The sequence below is a fragment of the Dipodomys merriami genome, unplaced genomic scaffold (genome assembly GCF_024711535.1).
Source record: "Dipodomys merriami isolate MVZ:Mamm:240054 unplaced genomic scaffold, mDipMer1.0.p SCAF_1, whole genome shotgun sequence".
In the NCBI taxonomy this organism is placed as follows: Eukaryota; Metazoa; Chordata; class Mammalia; order Rodentia; family Heteromyidae; genus Dipodomys; species Dipodomys merriami.
Genome location: NW_027202270.1, coordinates 132,170,308 through 132,195,295, shown reverse-complemented (window position 1 = coordinate 132,195,295; position 24,988 = coordinate 132,170,308). Strand labels below are relative to the sequence as shown.

Genomic DNA, 24,988 nt, shown 5'->3' with positions numbered 1-24,988 from the left:
CCAGGACTCCACTTCTGGGGTTGCTTCCCATAGAGGTGTATCCTCCAGACTGTGATCCCCAGTGTGAGAAAGCAGATGTGTGGCTGGACATCTAGTCATGGTAAGTGAGGGGGAAATTACTGCTCTCCATGGAGCATCTCCAGAGCATTTAGAGCAGTTATGAATGAAGGCTAGGCAGGAATACATGGGAAGGTAAAGAACACAGCATTTGCGAAACAAGCATTCGCAGGAAGCACAACCAGCTACACCCCATGACATACTTAGGGGAGAAACTTGCCAAGCACACCAGCATTCCTCCAGTCACTATGTGGCTGGCTTCAAACAGCCCTGCAGGGAGCCCCTCCGCAGTTAACTCTCAGTGCAGACCAGACAGTTGGGTGCATCTAAACCTTCTAGAACCTTCTCTGACCATTAGATGCACAACCCTTTCTCTTTAGAGCAAGACGCTTGCATTTCTTGGATCTCTTTCTACAGGAGGAAAGCAGGGATGAGAAACAATCAAAGCTCCTCAGCTGCTTTATGACAGGCACAGGGAAGGAGCTAGCTGAGCTGGTTCTCATGTCCATTTTCAACATCAACCCTGGGGTTGCTCAGACTGCCAGAAAAGAGCTGCTGAGCTTCAAGCCATTTTTCTTTCCCCCATCATCATAATAAGTAAGACATATTTACATAAAAGAGATGATAACAAATAAGCTTACTTGTCTACCTACTTCTATTTAGTTTTTCCCTGTATGGATATTAACACATTAGATATACATAAATTGTTTAAAAATATTTAGCAGTACATTTTTGTGTGTGTGCCAGTATCAGGGCTTGAACTCAGGGCCTGAACACGGTTCCTTAGCTTCTCCACTGGCTCTCTACCACTTGAACCATACTGCCACTTCTGGCCATTGATAAGTGGCTCATGAACTTTTTCTGCCATGGCTGGCTTTGAGCCATGATCCTCAGATCTCAGCCTCTTGAGTAGCTATCATTACCAGCATGAGCCACTGGCAACCAGCTGAAATATCTATTTGGATCCATTGTCTTCCTATGTAAAGTCTTTCATTGGTATATCTTTAGGAAATTCACTTCAGGATTCTCAAGGATGCCAAAAATCTGAAGATATGCAAGTCTCTGAAATATTTGCATATAACCTACTCATATGCTTTCAACCATCCCTAGATAACATACAATGCCTAATACAATGAAAATGTTAAGATTATTGTTTAGAGAATAATGACAAGAAAAAAAAGTCTACACATACATTCAGCACAGACGCCATTCCTTTTGTCTGAATATTTTGATCTGTGGTTGGCAGAATCCAGAGATATATAACCCACAGATAAGGAGAGAAGACTTTACCAGGCTTTACCTCCAGGACAGAACCACTCACAGACTTACTGTAGGACACGCAGGACCCTTGGCTTGCGTGATGGTACATTTCTTAGCACCAATGTCTCCTGGCACATGATTTCTCCATGTTTAGGGTCAATTCCTTAGTCTCAGGAAATAGTATTTCCATTCAAATATAATGAACTCATTAGGTATGAAGTTGGGTAGCCAAACTGCTCCCCTCTGAGGCTGTGCTGAATGCTAGGGTTCCTCAAGCTCTTGCTGGTGGCTTGCAAACTGGGAGAAGTGGGGAACATCCTTTGCTCTCACATGGCTGTGAGCTGTCCCTAACCCAGGAGAGAATCCCTACAGCACCTAGTGGGCAAACCAGGACCCTCTTCATCCACACCTGCACAGGCACTTAAATAGGGTGCTATACCCAACCCCTTTAGTCAAGAGCCAATGGCATGCCAATCCTTATATCAAGCCAGGCCATTCCCAAATAGCTACAGATCCTTTCTGTTTATCTCCAGCCTAAAGTCAGACACACAAAACAGGGCTAAATTAGGGAAGGGGGGCGGCGTGTCTCAAGCTCAGGGGTCTCTATTAGCTAATTTGGCCTCCAGCTGACAGAGCTAGCAAGGCCCTCCCTCCCTACTACTAGCCTAGATTGTGAGGTCAAGAACATCCCAAGTATGAATGCCTCTCTTCAGAGTTAATGCCAGCTGACAATAAGAAGACGTTATATATAGCCCGAAAGCCTGAAAGTCAGATTAAGAAGACAAAGGTTCTAATGTAAAGAAAGGCTTTGGACTGGGCGCCAGTGGCTCACGCCTGTAATCCTAGCTACTCTGGAAGCTGAGATCTGAGGATCGTGGTTTGAAAGCCAGCCCAGGCAGAAAAGTCTGTGAGACTCTTCAATTAGCCACCAGAAAACAGGAAGTGACGCTATGGCCCAAGTGGTAGAGTGCTATCCTTGAGCTGAAGAGCTGAGGGACACTGTCCAGGCCCAGAGTTCAAGCCCCATGGCCGACAAAAGAAAAAGAAAGAAAGAAAGAAAGAAAGAGAGAAAGAGAGAAAGAAAGAAAGAAAGAAAGAAAGAAAGAAAGAAAGAAAGAAAGAAAGAAAGAAAGAAGGAAAGAAAGAAAGAAGGAAAGAGAGAGAGAGAAGGAAGAAAGAAAGAGAGAGAAGGAAGGAAGGAAAAGAGAGAGAGAGAAAGAAGAAAGAAAGAAAGAAAGAGAGAGAAAGAGAGAGAGAAAGAAAGAAAAGCTTTGGTTCCCTGTACCTAGAGGCCAGAAAGCAGACAGGAAGCAGAGAAAAAGGCCAAGGGCTGCCCTATACTGAGTGTATTTCACCTGCCAGGCATTAAACACTGACGACATGTCCAATTAACCACAGAAAACCTGGAAGCGGAAGTGTTGAACAAGTGGTGGAGTGCTATTCTTGGGTGAAATAACTAAGGGACAGTGCCCAGGTCCTGCATTCAAGTACCAGTACAGGCACAAAATAATAAACAAATAAATGCTCCTATCTGGGCATGAGTATTTATGGTGAAAAAGTGGACTAGGGATTGGGTTCAGATTCATCTTAGGATGAGTGCTCCCTCAGATCTCACATTTGATATATTTAGTCTTTCTTGCTGCTACAGTTTTTTCAATTGTCCAGCCTTGTTTGATGCTGGCTCTTTTTGAGGTAAGGTCTCATGAACATCAAACCATAATCTTTCCTGAGTTAGCCAGGATTTACAGGCATGAGCCACTAGAGCCTGGCTTGTTCTCTGATTTTTAAGCCTTCCAACCATGGTGTAATGAGGTAGTACTGGCCAAAAAAATAGATTCAATCCTCTTCCACAAATAAAACTCATTTCAACTAGACCATGGAATATAACCTTATTAGGAATAGTTTTTCCTAAGGTAATCAGTTAAAATGAAGTTAAACCAGAATGGGAGGGGCTAAATCTTTTGAGTGGTCCTTATTAGCAGGAGGAGAGATAAAGACAGGAGAATAAGGCTTGTAAGAAGGGAGGCAGAGGGTTGGATAATGTAGTTGGGTTCCCACAGTTCTACCCGAAGTCAGGAAGAAGCAGGGATCATCTCTCTGCTGAACCTCTAGAGAAATCAGCCCTGCTGAATTCAGTCTAGATGCCTGGCTTCCTGCACTGTGAGGATAAATTTCTGTTGTTTTAAGCCACCAAGTGTGTGGTCATTTGTTACAGCAGCCATAACTAATACATAGATTTGGAAACAAGCCAAGTGAATGTTCACCAGTGAACATTTACACTGCTTCTTGGTAGCAGGATTCAAACCCACCACCCCCATTGACTGGGGAGAAGGAAACTGACAGAGACAAGAATAATTAAAGACTAACCTTACCCAGCACTACACGATGCCAGAACTTGTCTCAGCCCTTCCCATGGCCTTACTGATTCAGTTCTCTTAAATGTCTAAGAAATGTGTAGTAATAAATGTAGAAGATAAGGATACTGAGATAATGCAATGGCTAACAAACCTACCTGATGCCAAAGAACTACTGAGAGGCAAGGTGAAACCAATAGAAGGGCAGAGAAGGAATTGTGGCCAGGGGTTGGGAAGATAGACAGTCAGAACCCTTGGGGTGGTGCGGGCTGGGTGGCCTCACCATCTGTCCAAGCCTCGTGGATGGAGGCCTTCTGCCGGAACTTCTCTGCCAGGTGGTCGAGCCGCTCTAGCCTCCGGATCTCATTCAGAAGCCATTCCTCATAGCCCTTTTCCGCCTGTTCCAGGCAGCCCCAAGCATTGTTGATGTCCTGTAGTGATGGTAGTAGAGGGTAAGGGTCTGGCTTGGGCCTAACTCCTAGCCACCTGACCCTGGGAACCCTGCAGGTGCTTCAGATTTGAGGGAGAATTTCTTCCCAATCTCAGCTCCCAGCCAGAAGTTTCACCCTACCTCTGAGCTCCTACTGTGTCCCTGGGCATTTCCCTGGGCTCTCAGGAGGCAGGCATCAAGGGCAGAGAGAGGGCCTGCATCCGCATGCCCCACCAAGCTATGAGGATCTGACTGTGAAGCTCTATAGGGTAAGAATTCAAGACCCTCTGTGCCCAGACAGGAAGAGCTTCTGACAGACCCCTGGTTCATCCCAGAGGCCATAGGGCCAGCCAGGAAGCCAGAGCAAGTATGACAGGGGAAGTGGGCACTGGTTTCAGGCCTCTGGGTTGTGTGAAGTAGCCTGGGTGAGGGAGCTATGATTGTGACAGGACAGATAAGCACACATACCGGGCAAGGTCATCCTTGCAGTTAGTATAATCTTGTGGCGCAACTGGAGAAGAAAACCTGCATGCCATCTAGCCCTCTATGGGCCCAGACTGCACCTGGTCCCATGGCAGGGTACTTCTCTTCCTCAAAAGCACTCTCTGGCTAACAGTGGTTCTGGTTGCATAAAATCTACCATCTCAGCCTGAGAACCTGAGGACTAGTTTTTCAATCCACACATGATACCAAAGGCCTTTCTTTCCCTTCAAGCTTCCCAGATACTGCTCCTGCCTGGTTTTTTGCTCCTGCCTGGGTTTTTGCTTGTCTCTAGTGTCACACAAGACGCCTGAACATTCTCGTGATTCTTCCTGTGAAAGGATAAAAACTTCTGCCACAGTGAATTCGTTCCATTTCCTTCTGTATGTTTCTTTCTGGCTTCTAAAAATTTCCCCAAGTCCCAAGGATGTAAAAAGGGACACAAGGATAGCTCATGAAATAGAAAGCTGGCTACAACAAAATATTAGGGTTTTACAAATACTGTTGCCAGGGAAGGGGTGACATTATCCAAAAAGAACTATACTCTTTATCTGACTTATGTAACTGTAACCCCTCTGTGTATCACCTTTATAACAATTTAAAAAGCTAAAAATAAATTGTTAAGATAGGCAAAAAAAAATTATTGTATTAAGTCAATTAAATAAAACGTACCTTAAGATTCCCTTACCTGGGGGTGGGGGGTGAGGTGAGAGAATGGGTGAAAATAAGGGAGGGGAAAACACTGGTCAAAAAGAGATGTTCTCATGACCTTATCTATAACTGTAACCCCTCTGTACATCAACTTTACAGTAAAAATTTAAGAATTAAAAAAAATTCTCTTAAAATTACATTTATGCAGAAAAACTAAAAAGCTTTTTCAAAAAGTTTTAAGACATTGGCAGGCAGGGCACTAGTTGCTTAGACCTATAATCCTAGCTACTCAGGAGGCTGAGATCTGAGGATCATGGCTCAAAGCCAGCCCGGGCTTATCTTATCTCCAATAATCTACCAAAAAACCAGAAAATGGCACTGTGGCTCCAAGTGATAGAGCACTAGCCTTGAGCTGAAGAACTCAGGGACAGCTGCCAGGCCCAGAGTTCAAGCCCCATGGGAGGGGGGTGGAAAGGGGAAAAAAAAAAGTAAAAAGAAAGCTGGGCTGGTGGCTAGGATGTCTTCGAGTTGGAAGAGAAAGCCAGACCCAGAATGGTCAGGGGTGACAGGGACCACAGGTGTGGCAGAGGCCACAGAACCATCCAGGAAACCAGAACAAGGATGAACAAGGTAAGTGGGTTCTGGGTTCTATGAGTTAACCTGGGTGAATGAGCCGCACTCATTCAGGAGAGCTGCTGAGGCCAAGCTGGGTGATATGTGGCAGGAAGAAATGATTTTGGAGCAGCCTGGGTGGGCGGAGCACTTGTCTCACTCCCCGACCCACGCCCATGAGGCTGCATTTGGTCTGGTCAGGAGACACTCAGGGATGAAGGCAAGCCAGGCCGAGCTAGGAGCCTAGACCCCATGTAGCACTCACCGAGACCATCCTGCCCTCAGAGGGCATGAAGGCAGGTCGGTTGCTGAGGCGCAGCTTGGTCTGCAGCGTGTTGAAGTTGATCTCCAGCTGACATTTCTCCTGCACTTTGGGTGGCTTGTGCAGGCGCCGGTAGTCACGGAAGTCCTCCAGCTTCTGCTGCATGGCATGCATGGTATTCTCCGGCACACGGTTTTCTAGCCACGGGATGGTGCGGCGGATCCACTCTAACAGCTAGGGTGGGGTAGGCAGAGGCAGAGCGGTAAGGGTGCCCAAGGGGGAAGTGTGCAAGGGCATTTCCTCCCCGTCCCACCCCAGCATGCCCTTCCTGCACAGGGTCCCCTGAAAGCACACTCCCTACCCACTACTATCCAGGGACATCCCTAGACAACTACTGACAGGCTGGCTCCAAGGTGCTTTTTCCGAAAGCCATGGCTCTATGATGCCTAGCTCCCAGAGTATGGAACTTAGAGTGACTATCACTAAGCCTCCAAAAGCCACACGCTCCATGATGCTTAGTTACCAGTGTATGACAACTCAACTCAGAGCCAACATCACTAAGCCTCTCTACCCTCCCAGAGGAAGGAACATAGAGCCATTGTCCACCAAGAGGCAGAAGCCCTGAGCTGTAGCCTAGGTCCTACTAACTGGGTGGGCCTTGGTTTCCTCATGTTTTCTAGAAATGTGGGTTCTAGGCCAAAAGGAATACAGGTTGAATTTTGGAACAGAGCTGCCTGGAGCCCAGAGCAGGAAAGTGCCTGGATTGTTTGCCTGCAGCAAAGGTGAATCAAAGGAACATGCAGCACCTGTGTGGTGCCAGGCCTGTCCTGTGAATTAACTTCCCAATAACCACAGGAATCCCATAGGGTTTAGGTGTTGTGATCTGTCAGGTCATGTGTCTTGCTGCCATGACCTAGCAGGGATTTAAGCCTGGGCACCAGGCTCTATCTGTAGTTTAAGAAACTGAATTTTCTTTAAAAAAGACTCAAGTGGAATCATAACCCAAACAAAGCCAATGGCAGAATAGCAAACTCAGCCCTGTCCCATCCTGACCCCAGCAGTCTGACTATTACACCAAGCTGAGCCACAGCCTACACCATCTCCATACCAGACACAGCAATACTCATACAGCAGCAGTATACCAGGGGAAAGCTTTTGAGATTCCCTGGCTCAGATCTCATTTGATAAGTAAAAAATAAAATGACAAGAGTTAGAAAAGTGAAGGGAAGCTAAGCTGGGTGCTGGTGGCTCACATCTGTAATCCTATTTACTCAGGAGGCTGAGACCTGAGGACTGCAGTTCAAAGCCAGCCCTGGCAGGAAAATCTGTGAGACTCTTATCTCCAATTAACCACCTAACAACCGGAAATGGAGCTGTGGCTCAAAGGAGCTCAAGGGCAGTACCCAGGCCCTGGGTTCAAGATCCATGACTGACAAAAAGAGAGAGAGAGAAAAGTAAAGGGATTTCCCAGGCTCAGGGTAGCCCAGACAGGGCCCTCTGCCTTCCATCTCCCTATTTCTAGGAGAGGCAGAGCAGAACCTAAGCTGCCCCACATTAAATGCAGTGGGAGTGTTAACTACACCTAGCCATAATTCTGTGTCCAGAGGGGTATGGAAGTACTGCCTGGGCTATTTGTCTCAGGATGGGGTGCAAGATCTTGCGGGAACCAGACAAGAAAAACCCAGGGGTACTCACATCGCTGGCCAGCTTCTCATAGTCTTCCATAAGCTGTTCATTCTCCTGGTTGACGGCCAACACTTTGCAGATGCGATTGGCTGCGGTTTCCGCCTGGCAACAAGACAGAGACAGTTACAACCCATGTACCCCAGCAGCAGGGGCACCTGAACACACCAGTGCTGACAGAGCCCCTCCCACACCCTGCAGCTCTCCATGGTTAGAAGGCACTCTCAAGACTCTGAAGCCATCTCTCTCCTCCCTCTCCTCACCAACTCCTTTGCTAGTCCCTGGCTGGGTCTCATGGGCCAAATGAGTCTCACTAAAGGCCTAGAGAAGAAGGGTCTTGACTTCCCAACATGCCTGTCAAGGAGAAACAAATCCAATAACTGATTGCCATCCAAATGCTCTGCTGGGGGGGAGAGGAATGGAAACCCATGGCCATCCTGGAATTCCTAGAATCTCAAGGCTCAGGACCTCAGGCTGGATTGGTTAGAATCTTTCAAGATGTGGGAATTCAAAGCTGGGAGTCTGTCAGAGTCTCGGAGGCTACCTGCAGAACCATTCTGTGTCCCTAGCTCAAAGCCTAGAGCCTTTAGAGAAAGCAAGGGATGGTGCAGTGTACTGGGGACACAACTTAAGGATCACACTCTCGTGGGCCAGAAGCCCAGGAAGCTCAGCATCCCCTGGGCACCACCACGGGGACAGCCAAGCTCACGCTGGGTACCAAATGCTGGGCAAGCAGAGGCCAGAGATGGATAGCCCCAGCAGTGAGAGAAAAGAAGACATGGAGGAATGCAACCAGCCAACAAATGCCTACAGAGCCAAGGGCACAGTCTTCCCTGACTGGGCAGAGCCTAGTGGACTAACACTCTCAAATCCACCTTGCTCTGAAGGTCAGATGGGTCTTTGTACATATTCTAACCCTCTGCCAAGGGGAAGTAAATAAGGACTCCTTTGGAGACCACAGGGTAGAAAGGATATAATCTGCAATACAGATAGGCAACTTGCAGACAATAAAGAATATCTGGTTTAGGCAGAGGAAGACAACCTCTAGGTGAACAAGACAAAATGGGTTTCAACTGGAACAAGACCAACTGAGGTCACGGATGAGAAAGAACTTCCTGAGAATTGGAAGGGATGACTAAGTAGATTTAAACGTTTTCATTTTTTTTTCCCAAGAACTTTTCAAAGAAGATACATGCCCACCAAATCACATGCCTTCTGGGTGACTGTTTTGGGGCAGAATGAGATCATTCTAAAAATCCCTTGAACTGCAAAGTCAAGAAGAATGTACCCCACAGGGCATCCCATCAGGATGGGCCTCCCAGAGAACCTAAGAAGGGGGTGGGAATTTCAAGTTCCAGGTCTCAAGAAACAGAGGCAAGGAACACATCTACAGGCCCTCATCCCCTGCTCCCAACTCAGCTCTGCCCTGGAGATGCCATGGCCTCCAGACTTGCACACACAACTCCTAACTGATTGACACTCTGGAGGACCTCTGAGTAACCACAGGGTAACCAAATTCCTTCCTCAGAGCCTGGTGCACCCAGCTGGAAATTGACATCATGCGAAACCAAGCAGATGTGCCCCCAAGAGGCTGACAATCTGCCAGAAATCACTCAGATTACATCCACTGCAGGTTCAAACAGGGAGCCATGGAGAGAAAATGTGTTCTCTACTGGGATGGCATTTATGTGAGAAGCAGGAGATGCCACAGACCCCGGGGAACCAACATGCTTATAAGCAGCAAAGAACCATGGGGTGACCTTTACTATAAGCAGGAAGCAGCAGCTGCTGCTGTGATTTTATTATTATTTTTTAATATGTATTTATTTATTGGTGCTGGTCCTTGGGCTTGAACTCAAAACCTGAGTGCTGTTTCTGAGCTTTTTAATTTTTTTTTTGTCGGTGGTGGGGCTTGAACTCTGGGCCCTGGGCGCTGTCCCTCAGCTCTTCAGCTCAAGGCTAGCACTCTACTACTTGAGCTACAGCGCTACTTCCTATCCCTGAGATTTTTTGCTCAAGGCTAGTGCTCTACCAGTTGAGTCACAGCTCTGCCTCTGGCTTTTAGGTGGTAAATTAGAGATAAGAGTCTCATGGACTTTCCTGCTCAGGCTGGTTTTGAACTGTGATCCTCAGATCTCTCAGCCTCCTGGGTAGCTAGGATTATAGGCGTGAGCCTCCATGCAGCATTCTACAGGCTGCTGTGATTTCTATGGGTAAGGCTCACCTTGACCTCATTCCTAAGACCCTGGGCCATAAACTTTGATGTGTGAATGGATTCAAACTGGTAGACTAGGTGTGTCCTGTGGGCTTAAGGGCCCAGCTGCCTCCACCCCTCCCCGCTGACTGTTGACTGTTTAGGATCAAGGATCCTGAGGGTGTCTTGAGGAGATTTCCTGTGGGACATCTACTTGTTTCCAAGTCCGCATCTCTGCCTGCCTCTCCTGGGCTGGCCTCAGCAGGCCACAAAGACTTAGCCAGTGTAACCCCAGATCTGCTATTGGGAATAACAAGTCACCAAAGGGTGCTTTTTAAATAAAGGGTTTGCTGCAAGTGCACCGCCAGGCTGGAGTGCCTCAGGGGGCAGCAGGTAACTAACTGCAAGGCAGACTTGCTGCTTAAAGACAAACAAGGGGCAGATTCCCTAGAACTCTGTCCCTCCCATACGCTCCCTCTCAACTCCCTCCCATAGGGCACACCCCTGAGAAAGCCTGCTGGGGGGATGGGTAAACAGATTTCTCTGTGGCCACTTTAAGAAGAGGGGCCTAGTCACCCCCAACCCTCAGCCCAAGTGGTGAGACAAGTCAGCTCAGGAAGAAGCAACTGGACCAATTTACAGATACTAGAGGAAGGGGAGGGGAAAGCCACTCCACCCAGGAAATCCAGGTGTTTGGCTTTCTAGCTTTGTCCTCTCACAACTGAGAATGCTAGACCCTGCAGGAGAATGAGGAGCCAGCACCAGAACCACAAGTCCACATGAGACCACAGAAAGACTGTAGTTTAGAGACTTGGCCCAGAAAGACAGAACTACAAAGAACCTCAAAAGAAAACTCAGGCAAGCCCCAACCCCAGCCCCAGGTTCTTGCCAAAAGAGATGGGCCATGCTGGGACCTAAGGAGAGCCAGACGCCCAGGCCTTTCGGATGTGGACAAAAGTGGCATGAGACCACGTGACCTAAGCATAGCTGCGTCAAGGGGCTAAGAAAATAGTCTTTAGAAACAGGCCAAGGTGCTTTATTTCCAGGTGTCAAAGGAAATGACCATGAGAAATGTGAGTTTCATGTTCCATGATTTTTCTATTTTCATGTGCCTTGGTGACCTACTTTCAATTGCATTACACAGTGGAACGTGCAATTTTTGTTTCTGTTGTTATTTTTATAAGTTATGGTTTATTATCCCTGAAGTACTTAATCCATTGTCCCAGGCCAAACTGCTATCCTTAAGACCAGAACCACATTACTTAGAATAGGTATGGTGCAGACAGGGCTGGCACGCATTAAGGTGACATCAAGGTACTATGCTCTACCCCACACAACCCACAGATTCATATGAACGCCACAAGGATCTCACTGCTGACAGTTTTAGCCAAAAATTTCCTTCTTCCCATAGCCCCTCGCTACCTAGTCTCGCCTCTTATCTTGGACTGGCAACTAAACCCAGTGCCCCAGCTGCCATGAGCCCAGGTTGGCCTCCGGTTGGCAAGAATCCCGGCTGCAGTGCTTTCTTAAGATGAGTGGGCAGGAGGAACTGACAAGTAGATCCACAGCATCCTCTCTAGCTGTGCCTCAGTTTCTCACGACTCCCTGCAACATAGCAGCCTGGCAACAATGACTTGCTCTCATGTCACAGGCTTCATCTCTTGATTTCTGCATGTAGCTCCTTTGTTGACACCCACTGTTTAGCCCTCTCCGAGCATTTCTCTGCCTCAATATCCCCCCAGAGCTCAAGACTGCAGCCCAGCAAAAGCCCCCTGGCATTGTGCACAGCCTCAGAGAGCAGCTCTGTTCATATCTGCTGCTTCCATGTCTCTGGGGCTCTTCTAGGTGGACCTGAATTCCCAGGGCAGCAACAGAAGGACCATGGAAGTAGATTGAGTAATGACTTAGGGGTTCACTGGATGGATATGTGTGCAGCCCCATTGAACCCTAAAGTAGGCAGGGACAACCATAGCAGAGTTTGGTCAAGACAGCTCAGAAGCTGTTCCCAAGAGATCAGGAATTTCAAAGCACAAACCACAGGAACAAAACCTATTGCTCTCTCCTCATTCTAAACCTCTATGGGGGGGGGGGGGAGACTGTCAGAGAATGAGAAATAAAAGCAGCTGAGAAGAGGCCAGGCCATCAACAAACATGTGCCCCACGTGCTTGTATACATGTGCCTGGGTGTGCCAGCTGAAGCCTAGCTGGTGCCACTGTCCCATGTGAACAGCAACAGGTGTGGAGGGAGGAGGGCTGTGAGTGAGTTTTGGTGCCTTTCCCGGGGATGGTCAAGACAAGAAGAGTCAAGAAGAGACTAGGGCAGAAGAGCTCCTCCCTAGCTCTTCCCCAGCCTGCTCGCTCTAAGCAGCCACCTCAGAGGTGGCCAGGTAGCTCTGGAGAAGGCTCCCGACCCACCACCCAAAGGGCTGGGGAGGAGCCCCTCCCCCACCAACACCCCTATCGTACCCAGACGGTGACCCTGTCCTGAGATGCGGACAAAAGCATGAAATGGTTGCAGCAGGGATGAGTAAGAGGGAAGAGGGCGGGGGGGGGCGGATTTTGGAGGGAGAGAAAGCTGCCACACGCACCCCTAACGCCACCATCGCCACACCCCCCCCCACCACACCACACACATGCATGCACTTTCCCCAGTATACTCAACACACCCCTTCTGAGCAATGTCGTCAGCCAGGATAGAACCCCTGAAGGAAAGGGGGACAAAGAGGAGGGGTGAGAGTCAGACAGAGAGGAAAGGCCATAGCAGAGCCAGCCTGGCTGGAGCTGTGGGCAAGTGCACTCTGGGTGGCCACCAGGCTGGGGGCCCTACCAGGGCAAGCACACATGCTGCTCAGCCCCTGGGTGGGGGTGGGTCTGAGGAAGCCAGTGAGAGAGCAGCACATATAGGGGACAGACAAAGCAGGAGGCAGGCCAGGAAGGGCTGGAAGGGGCCCGGGCAGCTGGAGGCCTCCAGGCTGGGTTTATCTCCGGCTGTCATCAGTGGCCAAAGGGTCTGAGGTACCTTTCCAGCAAGGAATGGGGCTACAACTGGCCCATCTGGGGGTCTCTGTGTTATTTTTTAAAGGTACCTATTCCTAAAGGGACTTCATCTGAGAAAACACTGCACTGCTTTTTTGTGTGTGGTTGTGCCAGTCCTGGGTCTTGAACCCAGCTGTCGCTGAGCTATTGTGCTCAAGGCTAGCTTTCTACCACTTAAGTCACAGTTCCACTTCCAGCCTTTTGTTGGTTAACTGGAAATAAGAGTCTCACGGACTTTCCTGCCCAGGCTGACTCTGAATTGTGATCCTCAGATCTCAGCTTCCTAAGCAGCTAGGCTCAAAGGCATTAGCTACCAGCGCCAGCAGTATTGCTTTGTTTATTTTTAGCAGGCATTTTAGTAGTATTTGAAGCTGCACTGAACTGTGGTACACATGGCACTCACACAGTATGCAACCTGTACAATGATCCACAGTTGCCCTGGCTGAGTAGCATCAGGCAGGGATCTGGCCTGGACACTAGGGAGGAATCGGAAGCCTTCTCCTTGCCCTGGCTGCAAGTTGAATTTAAGGACCTGGCCTAACTCAGGTAGGAGGAGGAAAAGACAGAGGGGTAGGGGCCCTGGATAGTTAAGGGAACAGCCAGGAAGCAAGGTCAAAAATTGTGCACCTTGGGATATGGGATTCTGTGCAGGGTCCTGGGAAGAGGCTTGGACCACGTCACCCTTCGTGTCATGAGATCTGCTGTGCCCAGTGCATAAACACAGAGGCACAGGAGGCCAGTCTGAGGCTGGGCTTTTCTGGCATCTTTAAGTGTCCTGGCCAGGGCTCAGAGAGCACCCTATCCCCTGATGGAGGTAGAAGGGCTTTGCCATCCTTCCTAGCACCCAGGGCCTAGGGCTGGAGTGCCCAGCGAGGATGGAAGAGATCAGCCAGAGTGTGGCAGGGAGAGTGGGCGAGGCCAAGGGTGAGCTCACCTTCTGCGCACCGAGAAGGCGCGGCAGTGACATGAAACATGAGATCACATGGCCTCCCCTCCGGCCTTAGCGGGCCTACATATCTGCACAGAGAAGGAGAAGAGGTTGAGAGGAGAAAGTAGCAGCACAGCACAGCACAGCACAAACCCGAACAGCTGTAATGGTGGAATGGACAAAGAGGCAAAACAGACAGCAGAGAAGGGAGGGAGCAGAGAGAGGGGGACCGCATGGGGGAAGGGAGGGAGATCAGGGAGGGAGATGGGGTGGGGGCGGGGCCAAGGGCAGGTGAGCTCCCCATCATGCACTTCAAGATGATCAATCAGACAGGGTAGATGGTCACTCAGACACCATGCAGAGCACATGAAGGCCTGTGGACTAAAGCTGTGAATGTTCTGTGGTCAGAGCGACACTGCAGGATGGACATCTGCTGCCCAAGCTGAGCTTGGGAATGAACGTGTTCTAGTCTTCAAGGCGTGTAGTGTGAATGGGACCCTTGTACAATACACAACCTGCACAACTGGACGTTTAGCCTCAGCCCTCCCTGAGCAAACCTGGACCAGGACACGTGTAGGACTCACAGCTACCCACCTCTCTCTCTCCACCCCCGCCACCCTGGGCTTGTGCTGGCTTACATCCCAGAACACCAGTGGTGCAATGATCATGTGGCCCACAGGAGGTTTATAATGCCTTTGCACAAATGGGAAAGTGAAGAGTGGGGATGATGCTCAGACCTGCCTCTGGAGGAAGCCCAGGGAAACCCATCGCGTCCACAGAGGTAGGCCTGGCAGGCTGCAGCCCACACGGCCCTTGCACCCAGCCTTCACTATCTAGCCCAGTCAGCTGGTCCGGAGGTGAGCTCATCTTCCATCATCTCAGTAACAGGAGAAGATGAGAGAGACAGCAGAGGTGAGGCAGGAGAAAAGGGCCGAGCAAGAACACTCCAGAACCAGAGCTAATGCTACCCATCAGAACAGACTGTCCAGATGCCTGCAAAGGGGCAAGGTGGGGGGCAGGAGGGCATGGGTGGGGTCCCACATGAGGTATGCTGGGCCTGGAAGGAGCAGGGGCCCCGGGTACCTTCTGCGCTCCCGAGAAGGCATGGTAGAAGCTGGACACGTAAGTCATGATGGCTTTCTCATCTGGCCGGGCAGTTCCGACAATGTCTGCCAAGAAAGATCTGTGGTTAGAGCCTGCAGGTGAGTACCCGGTACCTCCTATACACAGATGGAAAGAGTCCTGCACATTGGGAGTTCGTCTCACCAAAAATGCCAAGCGAGCCAGGCTGCCAACAGGAACATGGGATGTAGAGGGACGGGGAAATAGGGGATGCTCTGCTGGGAAGCATTCAATGGCAGGAGTGAAGGGGTCAGAGGGAATAGGAAGGTTGTGTAAGTACTGGTGGCTTGTGCCTGTAATCCTAGTGCCTCAGATGGCTGAGATCTGAGGATCTCAGTTCAAAGCCAGCCCAGGCAGGACAGCCCGTACCAGCTAAGAGACAGGCCCTGAGTGCTGCCACAAATGCCTCCGTACTGGCACGTGCATGCATGCATGCGTGTGCGTGCACAAACACACATACACACACTCACACATACACATTTAAAAAAAACACCTTTTTAGGTCAAGGGGGAGATCTGATTATGAACTGGAGGTAATCAAGGGATGACTGTCATTTTGTTAGATGTGAAAACTGATTTCAAGATACACATTTTTTTATTTTCATTTTTTATTTTTTGCTTGTTATGGGGCTTGAGCTCAGGGCCTGGGCGCTGTCCCTGAGCTTTTCTGCTAAATGCTAGCTCCCTACCATTTGAGCCACAGAGCTACATCGAGTTTTCTGGTGGTTAACTGGAGATAAGAGTCTCACAGACTTTTCTGCCTGGGCTGACTTCAAACAGATCCTCAGACCTCAGCCTCCTGCATAGCTAGGATTACAGAAGTGAGCCACTCTGATTATTTCAATAAAGAAAAAAATCCCAATTATCTTATCTAGATGATCCATATATGAGCTCATTATGCTATTCTCATACTTCTGCTCACTTTTTTTTTTTTAATTGTTTTGTTGGCTGTGGGGCTTGAACTCAAGGCCTGGGTGCTGTCCCTGAGCCTCTTTGTGCTCAAGGCTAGTGTTCTACCACTTGATCCACAGTGTCATTCTGCTTTTTTTTTTTTTTTTGTCGGTCGTGGGGCCTGAACTCTGGGCCTGGGCGCTGTCCTTCAGCTCTTCAGCTCAAGGCGAGCGCTCTACCACTTGAGCTACAGCGCCAATTCCGTTTTTCTGGTGGTTTATTGGATATAGGAGTCTCATAGTCTTTCCTGCCCAGGCTGGCTTTGAACCGTGATCCTCAGATCTCAGCCTCCTCAGTAGCTAGGATTAGAGGCGTGAGCCACCAGCACCTGGCCACTTCTGCTTTTTGAGTGGTTAATTGGAGATAAGAATCTCATGGGAACTTTTCTTTTTTTTTTTTTGCCAGTCATGGGGCTTGAACTCTGGGCCTGGGCACTGTCCCTTAGCTCTTCAGCTCAAGGCGAGTGCTCTACCACTTGAGCTACAGCGCCACTTCCGGTTTTCTAGTGGTTTATTGGAGATAGGAGACTCATGGTCTTTCCTGCCTGAGCTGGCTTTGAACTGCAATCCTCAGATCTCAGCCTCCTGAGTAGCTAGGATTATAGGGGTGAGCCACTGGCACTTGGCTAAAGAAATTTTTAGTAGTATTTTCAACTTTAAGATGTCAGTAGGGTTGGGCATGGTGGCATACACCTGTAATCCTAGCTAAGTGGTAGGTGGAGGCAGGAGGATAGAGTTCAAAGCCAAGCTGGGCAATGTTAGCACAAGATTCTATTTTGAAAACTGAAATCAAATCAAAGGGCTGGGGATACAGCTCAGGTAGTACAGCCCTCGCCTGGCATGTCCATGGTTCAATCAACATAGGAAAAAGAAGAGAAGAGCCACCAGGGTGGGGCAGGAAGCAGAGGGGAAGGAGGCAGCCTCAGACTACTTCCATTCCTCTCCTAGCCCCCGGGGGTGGAGCAGACACACTGTACAGGAGGCCTACAGAGCAGAAAAGCCTTCACTGATGGGGTCCCTTCCTCTTCTACCCAGCATGGGAGCCGCCTCCTCCGGCTGGAGCTGGGCACCAGGGCAGTCCATGCCAGAGCTTTCTGGCTCTCTCCTCAGAAGCGGGGGGAAGGGTGTGCCCCCAGGACCACAAGGACTTAGAAGGAGGCAGGAACAGGCAGCATAGCAAGAGGAGGTGAGGGTTCTGAGTTCTACGGTCTGCCAACTACCCCAGAGTACAATGGGTTAGGATGATAGGCTCTGCAGGGCGCCTCTCAGCCCGAGGACCCCATCCCTACCACCCCAAATGGTGGGCAGGAGCTGAGTCAAAAGGGAACACTCCATCCCACTCACCCCCACACCCACTCCCCTGACCCCCAAAGATGAGAGCTTCCTTAGGCCACGGGTACCTGCTCAGCCCAAGGCCCGGTGTCGTACCAGCTAGCTCCTCCTCCAAACCACAGGGAGCTGCAGAATCCTGGCATACAAGGAACCCCAGGCTCGTCAAATGGGGTTTAACTGGGGGGAGGGGGGCATGGGGTTTGAACCCTGGGTGCTGTCCCTGAACTTTTTCACCTAAGGCTAGTACTCTACCACTTTGAGCCACAGCGCCACTTCTGGTTTTCTGGTGGTTCACTGGAGGTAAGAGTCTCACGGACTTTCCTGCGCAGGCTGTCTTCGAACTGTGATCCTCAGACCTCAGCCTACAGAGTAGCTAGGATTACAGGTGTGAGCCACTGGCACCCAGCTTCAAATGGGGTTTAGCAGACAGACCAGGCCCTCCCCCTTCTGCCCCGGGGAAGAGCCAGGGGGCACGGAAGGACAGTGCTTTACCTTCAGCATCCAGCATCTTGGGGATATCCAGGTACTTCTCTGCCACGTCGAAGGCTGTATTCAGGTTTGTGAGTGGATCGTCCTGGAGGGAGAAGAGGAGAAAGCCATGACAAAGAGCATGACACTCAGCTGTGGTCACCAAAACTGGTTGGGGTGGCTGGGGTACTTCTACCCATCACGTTCCTCCTTGAACTTCCATACAGAGTGAGCAACACTGGCCTGATGCTAGGATTGCTAAGAAATGCATGCTGGGAGCAGGGCAACCATTCATGCTGCCACCAGCCAGTGGGACTCAGTTTCCCCATCCATAACTCAAGAGTTGAGTTACAAGCTCTGAATCAGGAGCCTATGCTACATGAAGTTTATTTTATTTTATTTTTTGTCAGTCATGGGGCTTGAACTCTGGGCCTGGGCGCTGTCCCTCAGCTCTTCAGCTCAAGGCTAGAGCTCTACCATTTGAGCTACAGCTCCACTTCTGGTTTTCTGGTGGTTTATTGGAGGTAAGAGTCTCATGGACTTTCCTGCCTTGGCTGACTTTGAACCACGATCCTCAGATCTCAGCCTCCTGAGTAGCTAGGATGTAGTAGCTAGGATTACAGGTGTGAGCCACTAGTGCCCGGCTCCATGAAGTTTCTGAGCTCTTTCAAGTAGCCAGAGCCTTCTGATTCCCTGATTACCTGATATCCCTGTGCCTCTGCCACCTTCTTGGGAATGATGAGGTTGTGGGAAAATGGGGATTCCTGCACATTGGGATATAATGCAGACACTGGTGGGGATATAAAACAGTGCAGCTGCTGTGGAGACCATTATGGCCGATCCTCAAAGACCTAAACACAGGCCAGGCACAGGAGCTCAAGCCTGCAGTCACTCAGAAGACAGAGGTCAGTAGGATCACAATTTGGAGCCAGCAGGACCTGGGAGTCCTTTAGTTTTTGTTTGCTCAAAGCTGGTGTTCTACCACTTAAGCTGCAGCTTTACTTCCAGCTTTTTGGTGGCTCATTGGAGCGAAGAGTCTCCTGCCCCAGCTGGCTTTGAACCACAATCCTCAGATCTCAGCCTCCTGAGTAGCAGGGATTACACGTGTGAACCACCAGCGCCCAGCCAGCAAAGAAGTTTTGTTTGACAGCTCAGAAATCAGTTTTCCTGTATGCTCAATACAAAGCAACAGAGGACTAAATGCACACATTTGGCAGTTTTCAGAGGAAATTATTCAAAATAGAGCAAGATAGGGGTCCTTCTGGGAACTTGACAGTAGCCAGGTTGATAAAAAATAGCACCCAGCAGTGAAGGTCATTTCCATCGAGGGCCTGGTACTACTGAGGTTAGTGTGCAGGCTCCAAGTGTATTCTCCCCCTCCCCTCCATCCAAAGCCAGGACCAGAAGAAGGAACTTCCCCGTGGAAGCCCCCTACTCTCAAGCACCAGTTGGCTCTGCAGTTGGCTCTGGGAAGTTTTCCCAGCTCTCCAGGTTCAAGTCTGTGCGGGGACCGGGCTGTGCATCATGGACGGTGCTGAGCTGAAGAGAAGGAGTGAACACCTAACAGGCAAAATGGGCAGAGAGGAACAGAGGCTGAGGGGGGACCCTAGCAGGGTGCCAGACACTCCTGGACTCCTGTCTCCAAAGGCTTGTAGCTTCTGCAGCCTCCAGAGTGGACAAGTGACTTCAGAGGCTCAGCCAGCATAGGTGTCACTTTCTGTGGAAGGTGGGAAATTGCTGTGCACAGGGGTGTGACACACCTGCCAGCCCAGCCCAGCCCAGCCCAGCCGCTCAACAGGAAGGCATGTAAGGCTGCCACCTGGAAAGCTTGCTTTGGCCACACAACTCTCAGGATGCTATGGCTTCTCAATCTGTGTGTGTGTGTGTGTGTGTGTGTGTGTGTGTGTGTGTGTGTGTGTGTGTGTGTGTGTGTGTGTGTGTGTTTTCCTTTGCAAAACAGCTAAGCTAGTAGGCTGGGATCTCCTATAGCTTCTCAATCTGTGTGTGTGTGTGTGTGTGTGTGTGTGTGTGTGTGTGTGTGTCTCCTATAGCTTCTCAATCTGTGTGTGTGTGTGTGTGTGTGTGTGTATGTGCACGCGCGCGTGTGTGTTTTCCTTTGCAAAACAGCTAAGCTAGTAGGCTGGGATCTCCCCTGTCCCTAGGTTAGCTTGAGGACTAGACTAAGCCACATACTGAGCCAGGCCACCAACTCTTCTCCTTCAGCAGATGGACCCTTGTAGGTGGGCAGAGGTCCCAGCCCCAAGCTTCAGGTGTCCCTTTCTTCCTCACAGGTCCTTGGTGGCAGCTTGTGAACTACACTCCCCCAAATGGAGGGTGCTCAGCATGGATAATGTATACCTTGCTCAGGCACTGGTTGGCTAGAGACCCTTCCCAGGACACAGGCAGGCAGGGACTGTCCTGAGCACACTGCCTTCCAGCTATCAAAAGGCAGTGCAGCAATGCAAGACCCTCATTCCTAGAAGTCCTCTCGCTACAAGATCTGATCATGGACAGGTGACATTTTTATTTTATTCCAGATCACCAATTAGGGGTTTAGGAGGGCTCAAGTGCTCTTCCCATAGATGCCCATTGGTCTCTTGGCCCTGGGATGGATAAGAGGACAGGCCAATGTCTTTTAACCAGTGTGGATGCCAAGAACTGCTAAGCTCGAAACAGCTCCTGACTCCTTATCTCACACACACACACACACACACACACACACACACACACACACACACACACACACACACCATTACATACTTGCGCAAGAAAACCACCTAGCAGTGCCATGCCAGCTGCACAAATGAAGTTACCGAGATGGTGTACACCTGCAGTCCCAGGCTCCTCAGGAGCTGTGGCAGGATAATCCCTTGAGCTCCAGAGCCCAAAGACCAGTGTGGGCTATGTAGCCAGCAGCATGGCAAGAGCACAAATGTAACCCAGCAGCAACCAAGAGAATCAAACCTACGGATGGGATACCCTGCCTGAAACTGCACAGCAGGGCAGGGACAAGCCTGGGATTAGTGTCTCCTAGGAGATGCAATGATTGAAATCATGGGACTAAAATCTCCACCATAGAAAGCCAGGAATAATAGAAGAGAGAAGTACCATGCAGCCTGCATCACACTAAGGACACAGCCACCACGGCTCTGGTAGTGGCAGTTATCTGGTGGGCTGTATGTGTGGGGTACCATGTCATGCATGCTGGGTAAAGAGGCAACCCTCACAGGGAAGGTGTGTTTCTTATCACTTCTAGATAGGGCTTTGACTGGCTAGTGTATAGGTTCAAAACCCCTCAGCCTGGACTTTCCCAGACAGACTGTCCTGCCCGCTCTCCCAGTCTACCCCACCCACCAGAGACCAGAGGGCCGGGAGGTGGAGGCCCACATACCTTCCGCAGCTTCCCATAGTCAATCAGTTCTGGCCGGTGTCGATGAATCAAGGCACAGAAGCCAAGGCCATCCTTCCAGCTGCCGGAGAAGAGGGAGAAAGAACAAGGTACGCTAGTGAGTGAGCCCCCTGGGGGTGGAGGAGGTAGCCCAGCACCAACCAAGGGCACCGTTGCAAGCTGGGACCTCTGATGCTCCATGGATGATTCCCTAACTCCACGGAGCAGGATTTAGAAGACAGGATGGAGATTCTGCTTGCCACACTCCTAGGCACTGAGGTCAAGCTTGGGATGGGGTTGGCCAGTTAAGATGAACTGGGAACATCCAGCTTTCCCCACGCCAAGCTTACAGCCCTGGTCTTGCTAGTCTGTAATTTCTCAGTACCTTCTCCTTCCAGCTCTTCCAGTACCATACCCCTCAACCAGAGGGGTGTCAGGCAGTGGATGTAGCCACGGTACTGTGGGGAGGGTGAAGAGGTCCAAAGGCACAGCAACACCTCTTCCCCCAAAAGGCCACTTCCTCCCTGTGAGGGCCCAATGGTGTTCTGGAATGGAGATCATCCAGCCAAGGGGCCTGGAGTTGCTGAAGGAGGCTGCAGAAGTCCTGGCCCCTACACTCACCTGATGTGGAAGTTCTGGATGTTGACATTTTTGTAAGGGGCCGTCTTCCTCTGACACCACAGGAGCAGCCCTTCCTTGGCTGAGGTCTCTGTGGGGAAGGGGATGGGTAGAGGTCAATGCCTGACCCAGGGGAAGCCGGGGGGGGGGGGGTTGGCTAACGAAGGGCCCCACCGTGATGTCTAGAGCCCAACCCTGCTGCTAAGGAGAGAAGAAGCCCAGGCTATTCTCCCTGGCTGTTTGGTAGTTTCAGAAGTTATTTGAGAACAGAAAGGCAAGCTAGCCACATCAGACACTGAAAATCAGAGACAGGAGTTGCTTTTCAGACTTTTGGAGCATCGTCCAGGCTCCTTTTCATTCAAAGAAGTGGTAGCAAGACAAGAAAAGTTAGCAACCTCTAACAAGTGGTAGCTCTGGGGAGAACTCTGAACAGTCTTGAAACTCTACAGGTCCAGAGAAGCCTCAGGATGGTATTATACAGCCTACAAAGCGCAAAGAGCACAGGAGAAGAGCGTGATGATTCTGACCCAGGTTTTTATGTTTACTTAAATAAATAATGGCTGCCTATATTTACTAACCGCTGTGTGTACGCAGCAGTCAGGTGTCCGATGACAGGGGACGCAGGTTGCTCTCAGCATCAATAGGCTGCAAACTGCACTGCCCCCTGGGTCATGTCTATGAATTGCAGGTTATGGTACCCAGTGGAGTGGGTTCATGGTTGATCTCATTTATTTTCACAAAGTGGACTTTAAAATGTTAAAATATGCCTACAAAGATTATAACACCTCAGGCAGGAGCATACAAAAATGGTCTCAGCTAGTGTTGCTACTGAGTTCAAGCTCCCATGTTAAAAAAACACACAACAAAATGGATAATTTGAGTCAACAAGAACTCCACCCAAAAGAATAAAGAAAAGCAAGACAACTATTTGAAAAATTAATTTATATCCACTATCACTAACAAGAAGCACACTTTAAGAGAGTATTATGGGCCATACTTCAAACTTCAGACTTTAGACTTCAGTGTTGAATTATAAAGTATCGAAAACCTAAAATTTGCATAACAAAATAAATGACTCACATTGTTCACATCAAGACATGCCTTTGGATAAAACTGCTTGTGATTTCTATGCCACTAAAATGAACCAAATAGTTCAAACCCCATGACTGACAAAAACTAAACTAAACCAAAAATATTTTTAAAACATGATTTCCATTTCATATTTTAAATATTTGTTCTTGTACATGTGTTTTAGCATGTTCACAACAATATACAATATCATAAAATATATACATGCACATCAAACAGCCTCAAAAACTGCTGTACAGAAGGACCACTGATTGTCCCAATCATTGTGCCCCCCCCCGCAGATCCACAAAATTGCCACTAGAGGGTGCTGTGGGAGCAAAGTGACAGACTTGGGGCCAGCTCCGGGTCTCTGATCTCTACTTTGTTTTTCTCACCAAGACTGTGGTGGGGTTTCTAATAAACTTCCCACCACAGCTCTGGGCTTCCTCAAAGTGGGAGGAGCCATAATACATCTGTAGGTTGTTTACTGGATGATGCTGATGCTTACTGCTATTAACTTTCCCCTCAAGGCTATTTTCCCTGTATCCTTTAAGTTTTGATCCAACATAACCACAGGAAAAAGCTCCATAAAAAAAAGAAAGAAAGAAAAGAAAAAAGAAAAAAGCTCTTTCCCTACACCAGAACAAGAGGCCTAGGGACAGAAATGACCTGTGATCCAGTATGGTTGCCCCAGGAGAAGGAATTTCCCTGGCTGAGCCCAGAGAGGAAGAAAGATGAAGAAGGCCAGGGAATGGTAACAAGCTTGAGGAATGGAAGACAGCAGAGACCTACCTTCCACAGAGATGTCTTGGATGGCAAAGCGAAGGATGATGGTCCAGATCATACCCAAGGTCATTTTCACGTTCCCGTCCACGATTTCTACAGAAAGAACAGCAGGCTACGTGAGTGAGGACTGATGACAGGAGGCCAGAATTACCATCCCCAGAATTCCCACATAGGTCCACACACCTAGGCCTCCAAACCTACAGAGCTCCTTCCAGCTTGTAGAGGAAAAGAGTAGATTTTTATTTTTATTTTTGTGCTGAGGATGGAGCTCAGGGCCTTGAACATACTAAGTATACACTCTACCTGTGAGCCATCCTACCTCTCAATCCCTAAGAGAAAGTTTTTAAGTCAGTGCTATCAACCAACAGTTAGATGCTAGGAGAGAAGTCTATCTTGGGCCACAGAGAAGAGGTGCCTTAAGCTCTGAGCTGTGTCACCAGCCTGACAGATGAGAGGGGCTGGATTTCTAAGTCATCCCACAGTTTTGGACCACTCCATGAGCTGCGTCCTCTATAATCACTATGCTCAGAATGGCAGTCCACACAGAGAGCTGCAGACTTGACAGTTCTTTAAAATACACCTTGAATGGTCCTCGGACTCCCCAATCAACTCTCTTAGGCCATTCCTAAGGTACTCACATAGAATTTTATTTTTTAATTATACATCAAGTTCTTCACTCAGAAACCTGCAGCAATTTTTTAAACTCTTAAATGCTGTAAATTCTATTTAAAAAAAAAATACCAGGCCTAGAAGCACAAATACAAACATAAATCAGTTGTGTTTTTAAGGAGCCTAAGTCACAGGGCTCTTTATGGTCTTGGTGGTTGGACAGTGAGATTCCTTAGCAGACCAGGGAAGGCTGACCTATTACAAGGTGCGCTCAGTTGAGAGTAAGAAACCAAGGAATGTCTTATTTTCCCCTTTTTAGGGGAGATGCAGGAGATCCATGAGAGGGATCACTTCCACATGCATGAGGGTCTATACCCACACACCCCTAACCATGGTGATTCCAGTGAGGCAAGCCTTGCTCTAGGATCTTTGCCCCTTCTTCAAAAGCTAGGGCAGAACTGCACACAGCGCTAGAGCCGACAAGTTTCAAAGCAGAGAGCTACTTCCCTCAAGCAGCAGCTCCACTGAGTCTGCGTGTGGGTAACTGGCAAAGGAAGACTGGTATCCACTTGGGACACCAGATAGGACAGAGTGCTTCCCACTAACAGAGCCCCAGGCTCCAGGGGAGCACTAGCCCATGCTGGAGACTTGGGTTATAAAGATACACACAAGCTGGGTGCCCGTGGCTCACTCCGGTAATC

The 24,988-nt window shown here is 49.3% G+C and overlaps 1 protein-coding gene across 3 annotated transcripts in view; it reads right to left on the bottom strand.

The window, feature by feature from the left end:
- Nucleotides 1-24,988, bottom strand: part of Actn1 (actinin alpha 1) — a 103,214-nt gene that overhangs the window by 11,025 nt on the left and 67,201 nt on the right. For all 3 annotated transcript variants that reach the window (XM_070031419.1, XM_070031438.1, XM_070031427.1), the window contains exons 4-11: nucleotides 23,685-23,771; nucleotides 21,828-21,915; nucleotides 21,210-21,288; nucleotides 17,843-17,924; nucleotides 15,031-15,116; nucleotides 7,802-7,894; nucleotides 6,110-6,340; nucleotides 3,955-4,102 (exon numbers count right to left, since the gene is read on the bottom strand). In XM_070031419.1, the coding sequence (XP_069887520.1) occupies nucleotides 3,955-4,102; nucleotides 6,110-6,340; nucleotides 7,802-7,894; nucleotides 15,031-15,116; nucleotides 17,843-17,924; nucleotides 21,210-21,288; nucleotides 21,828-21,915; nucleotides 23,685-23,771 (894 nt within the window). The remainder of the gene's footprint in view (nucleotides 1-3,954; nucleotides 4,103-6,109; nucleotides 6,341-7,801; nucleotides 7,895-15,030; nucleotides 15,117-17,842; nucleotides 17,925-21,209; nucleotides 21,289-21,827; nucleotides 21,916-23,684; nucleotides 23,772-24,988) is intronic.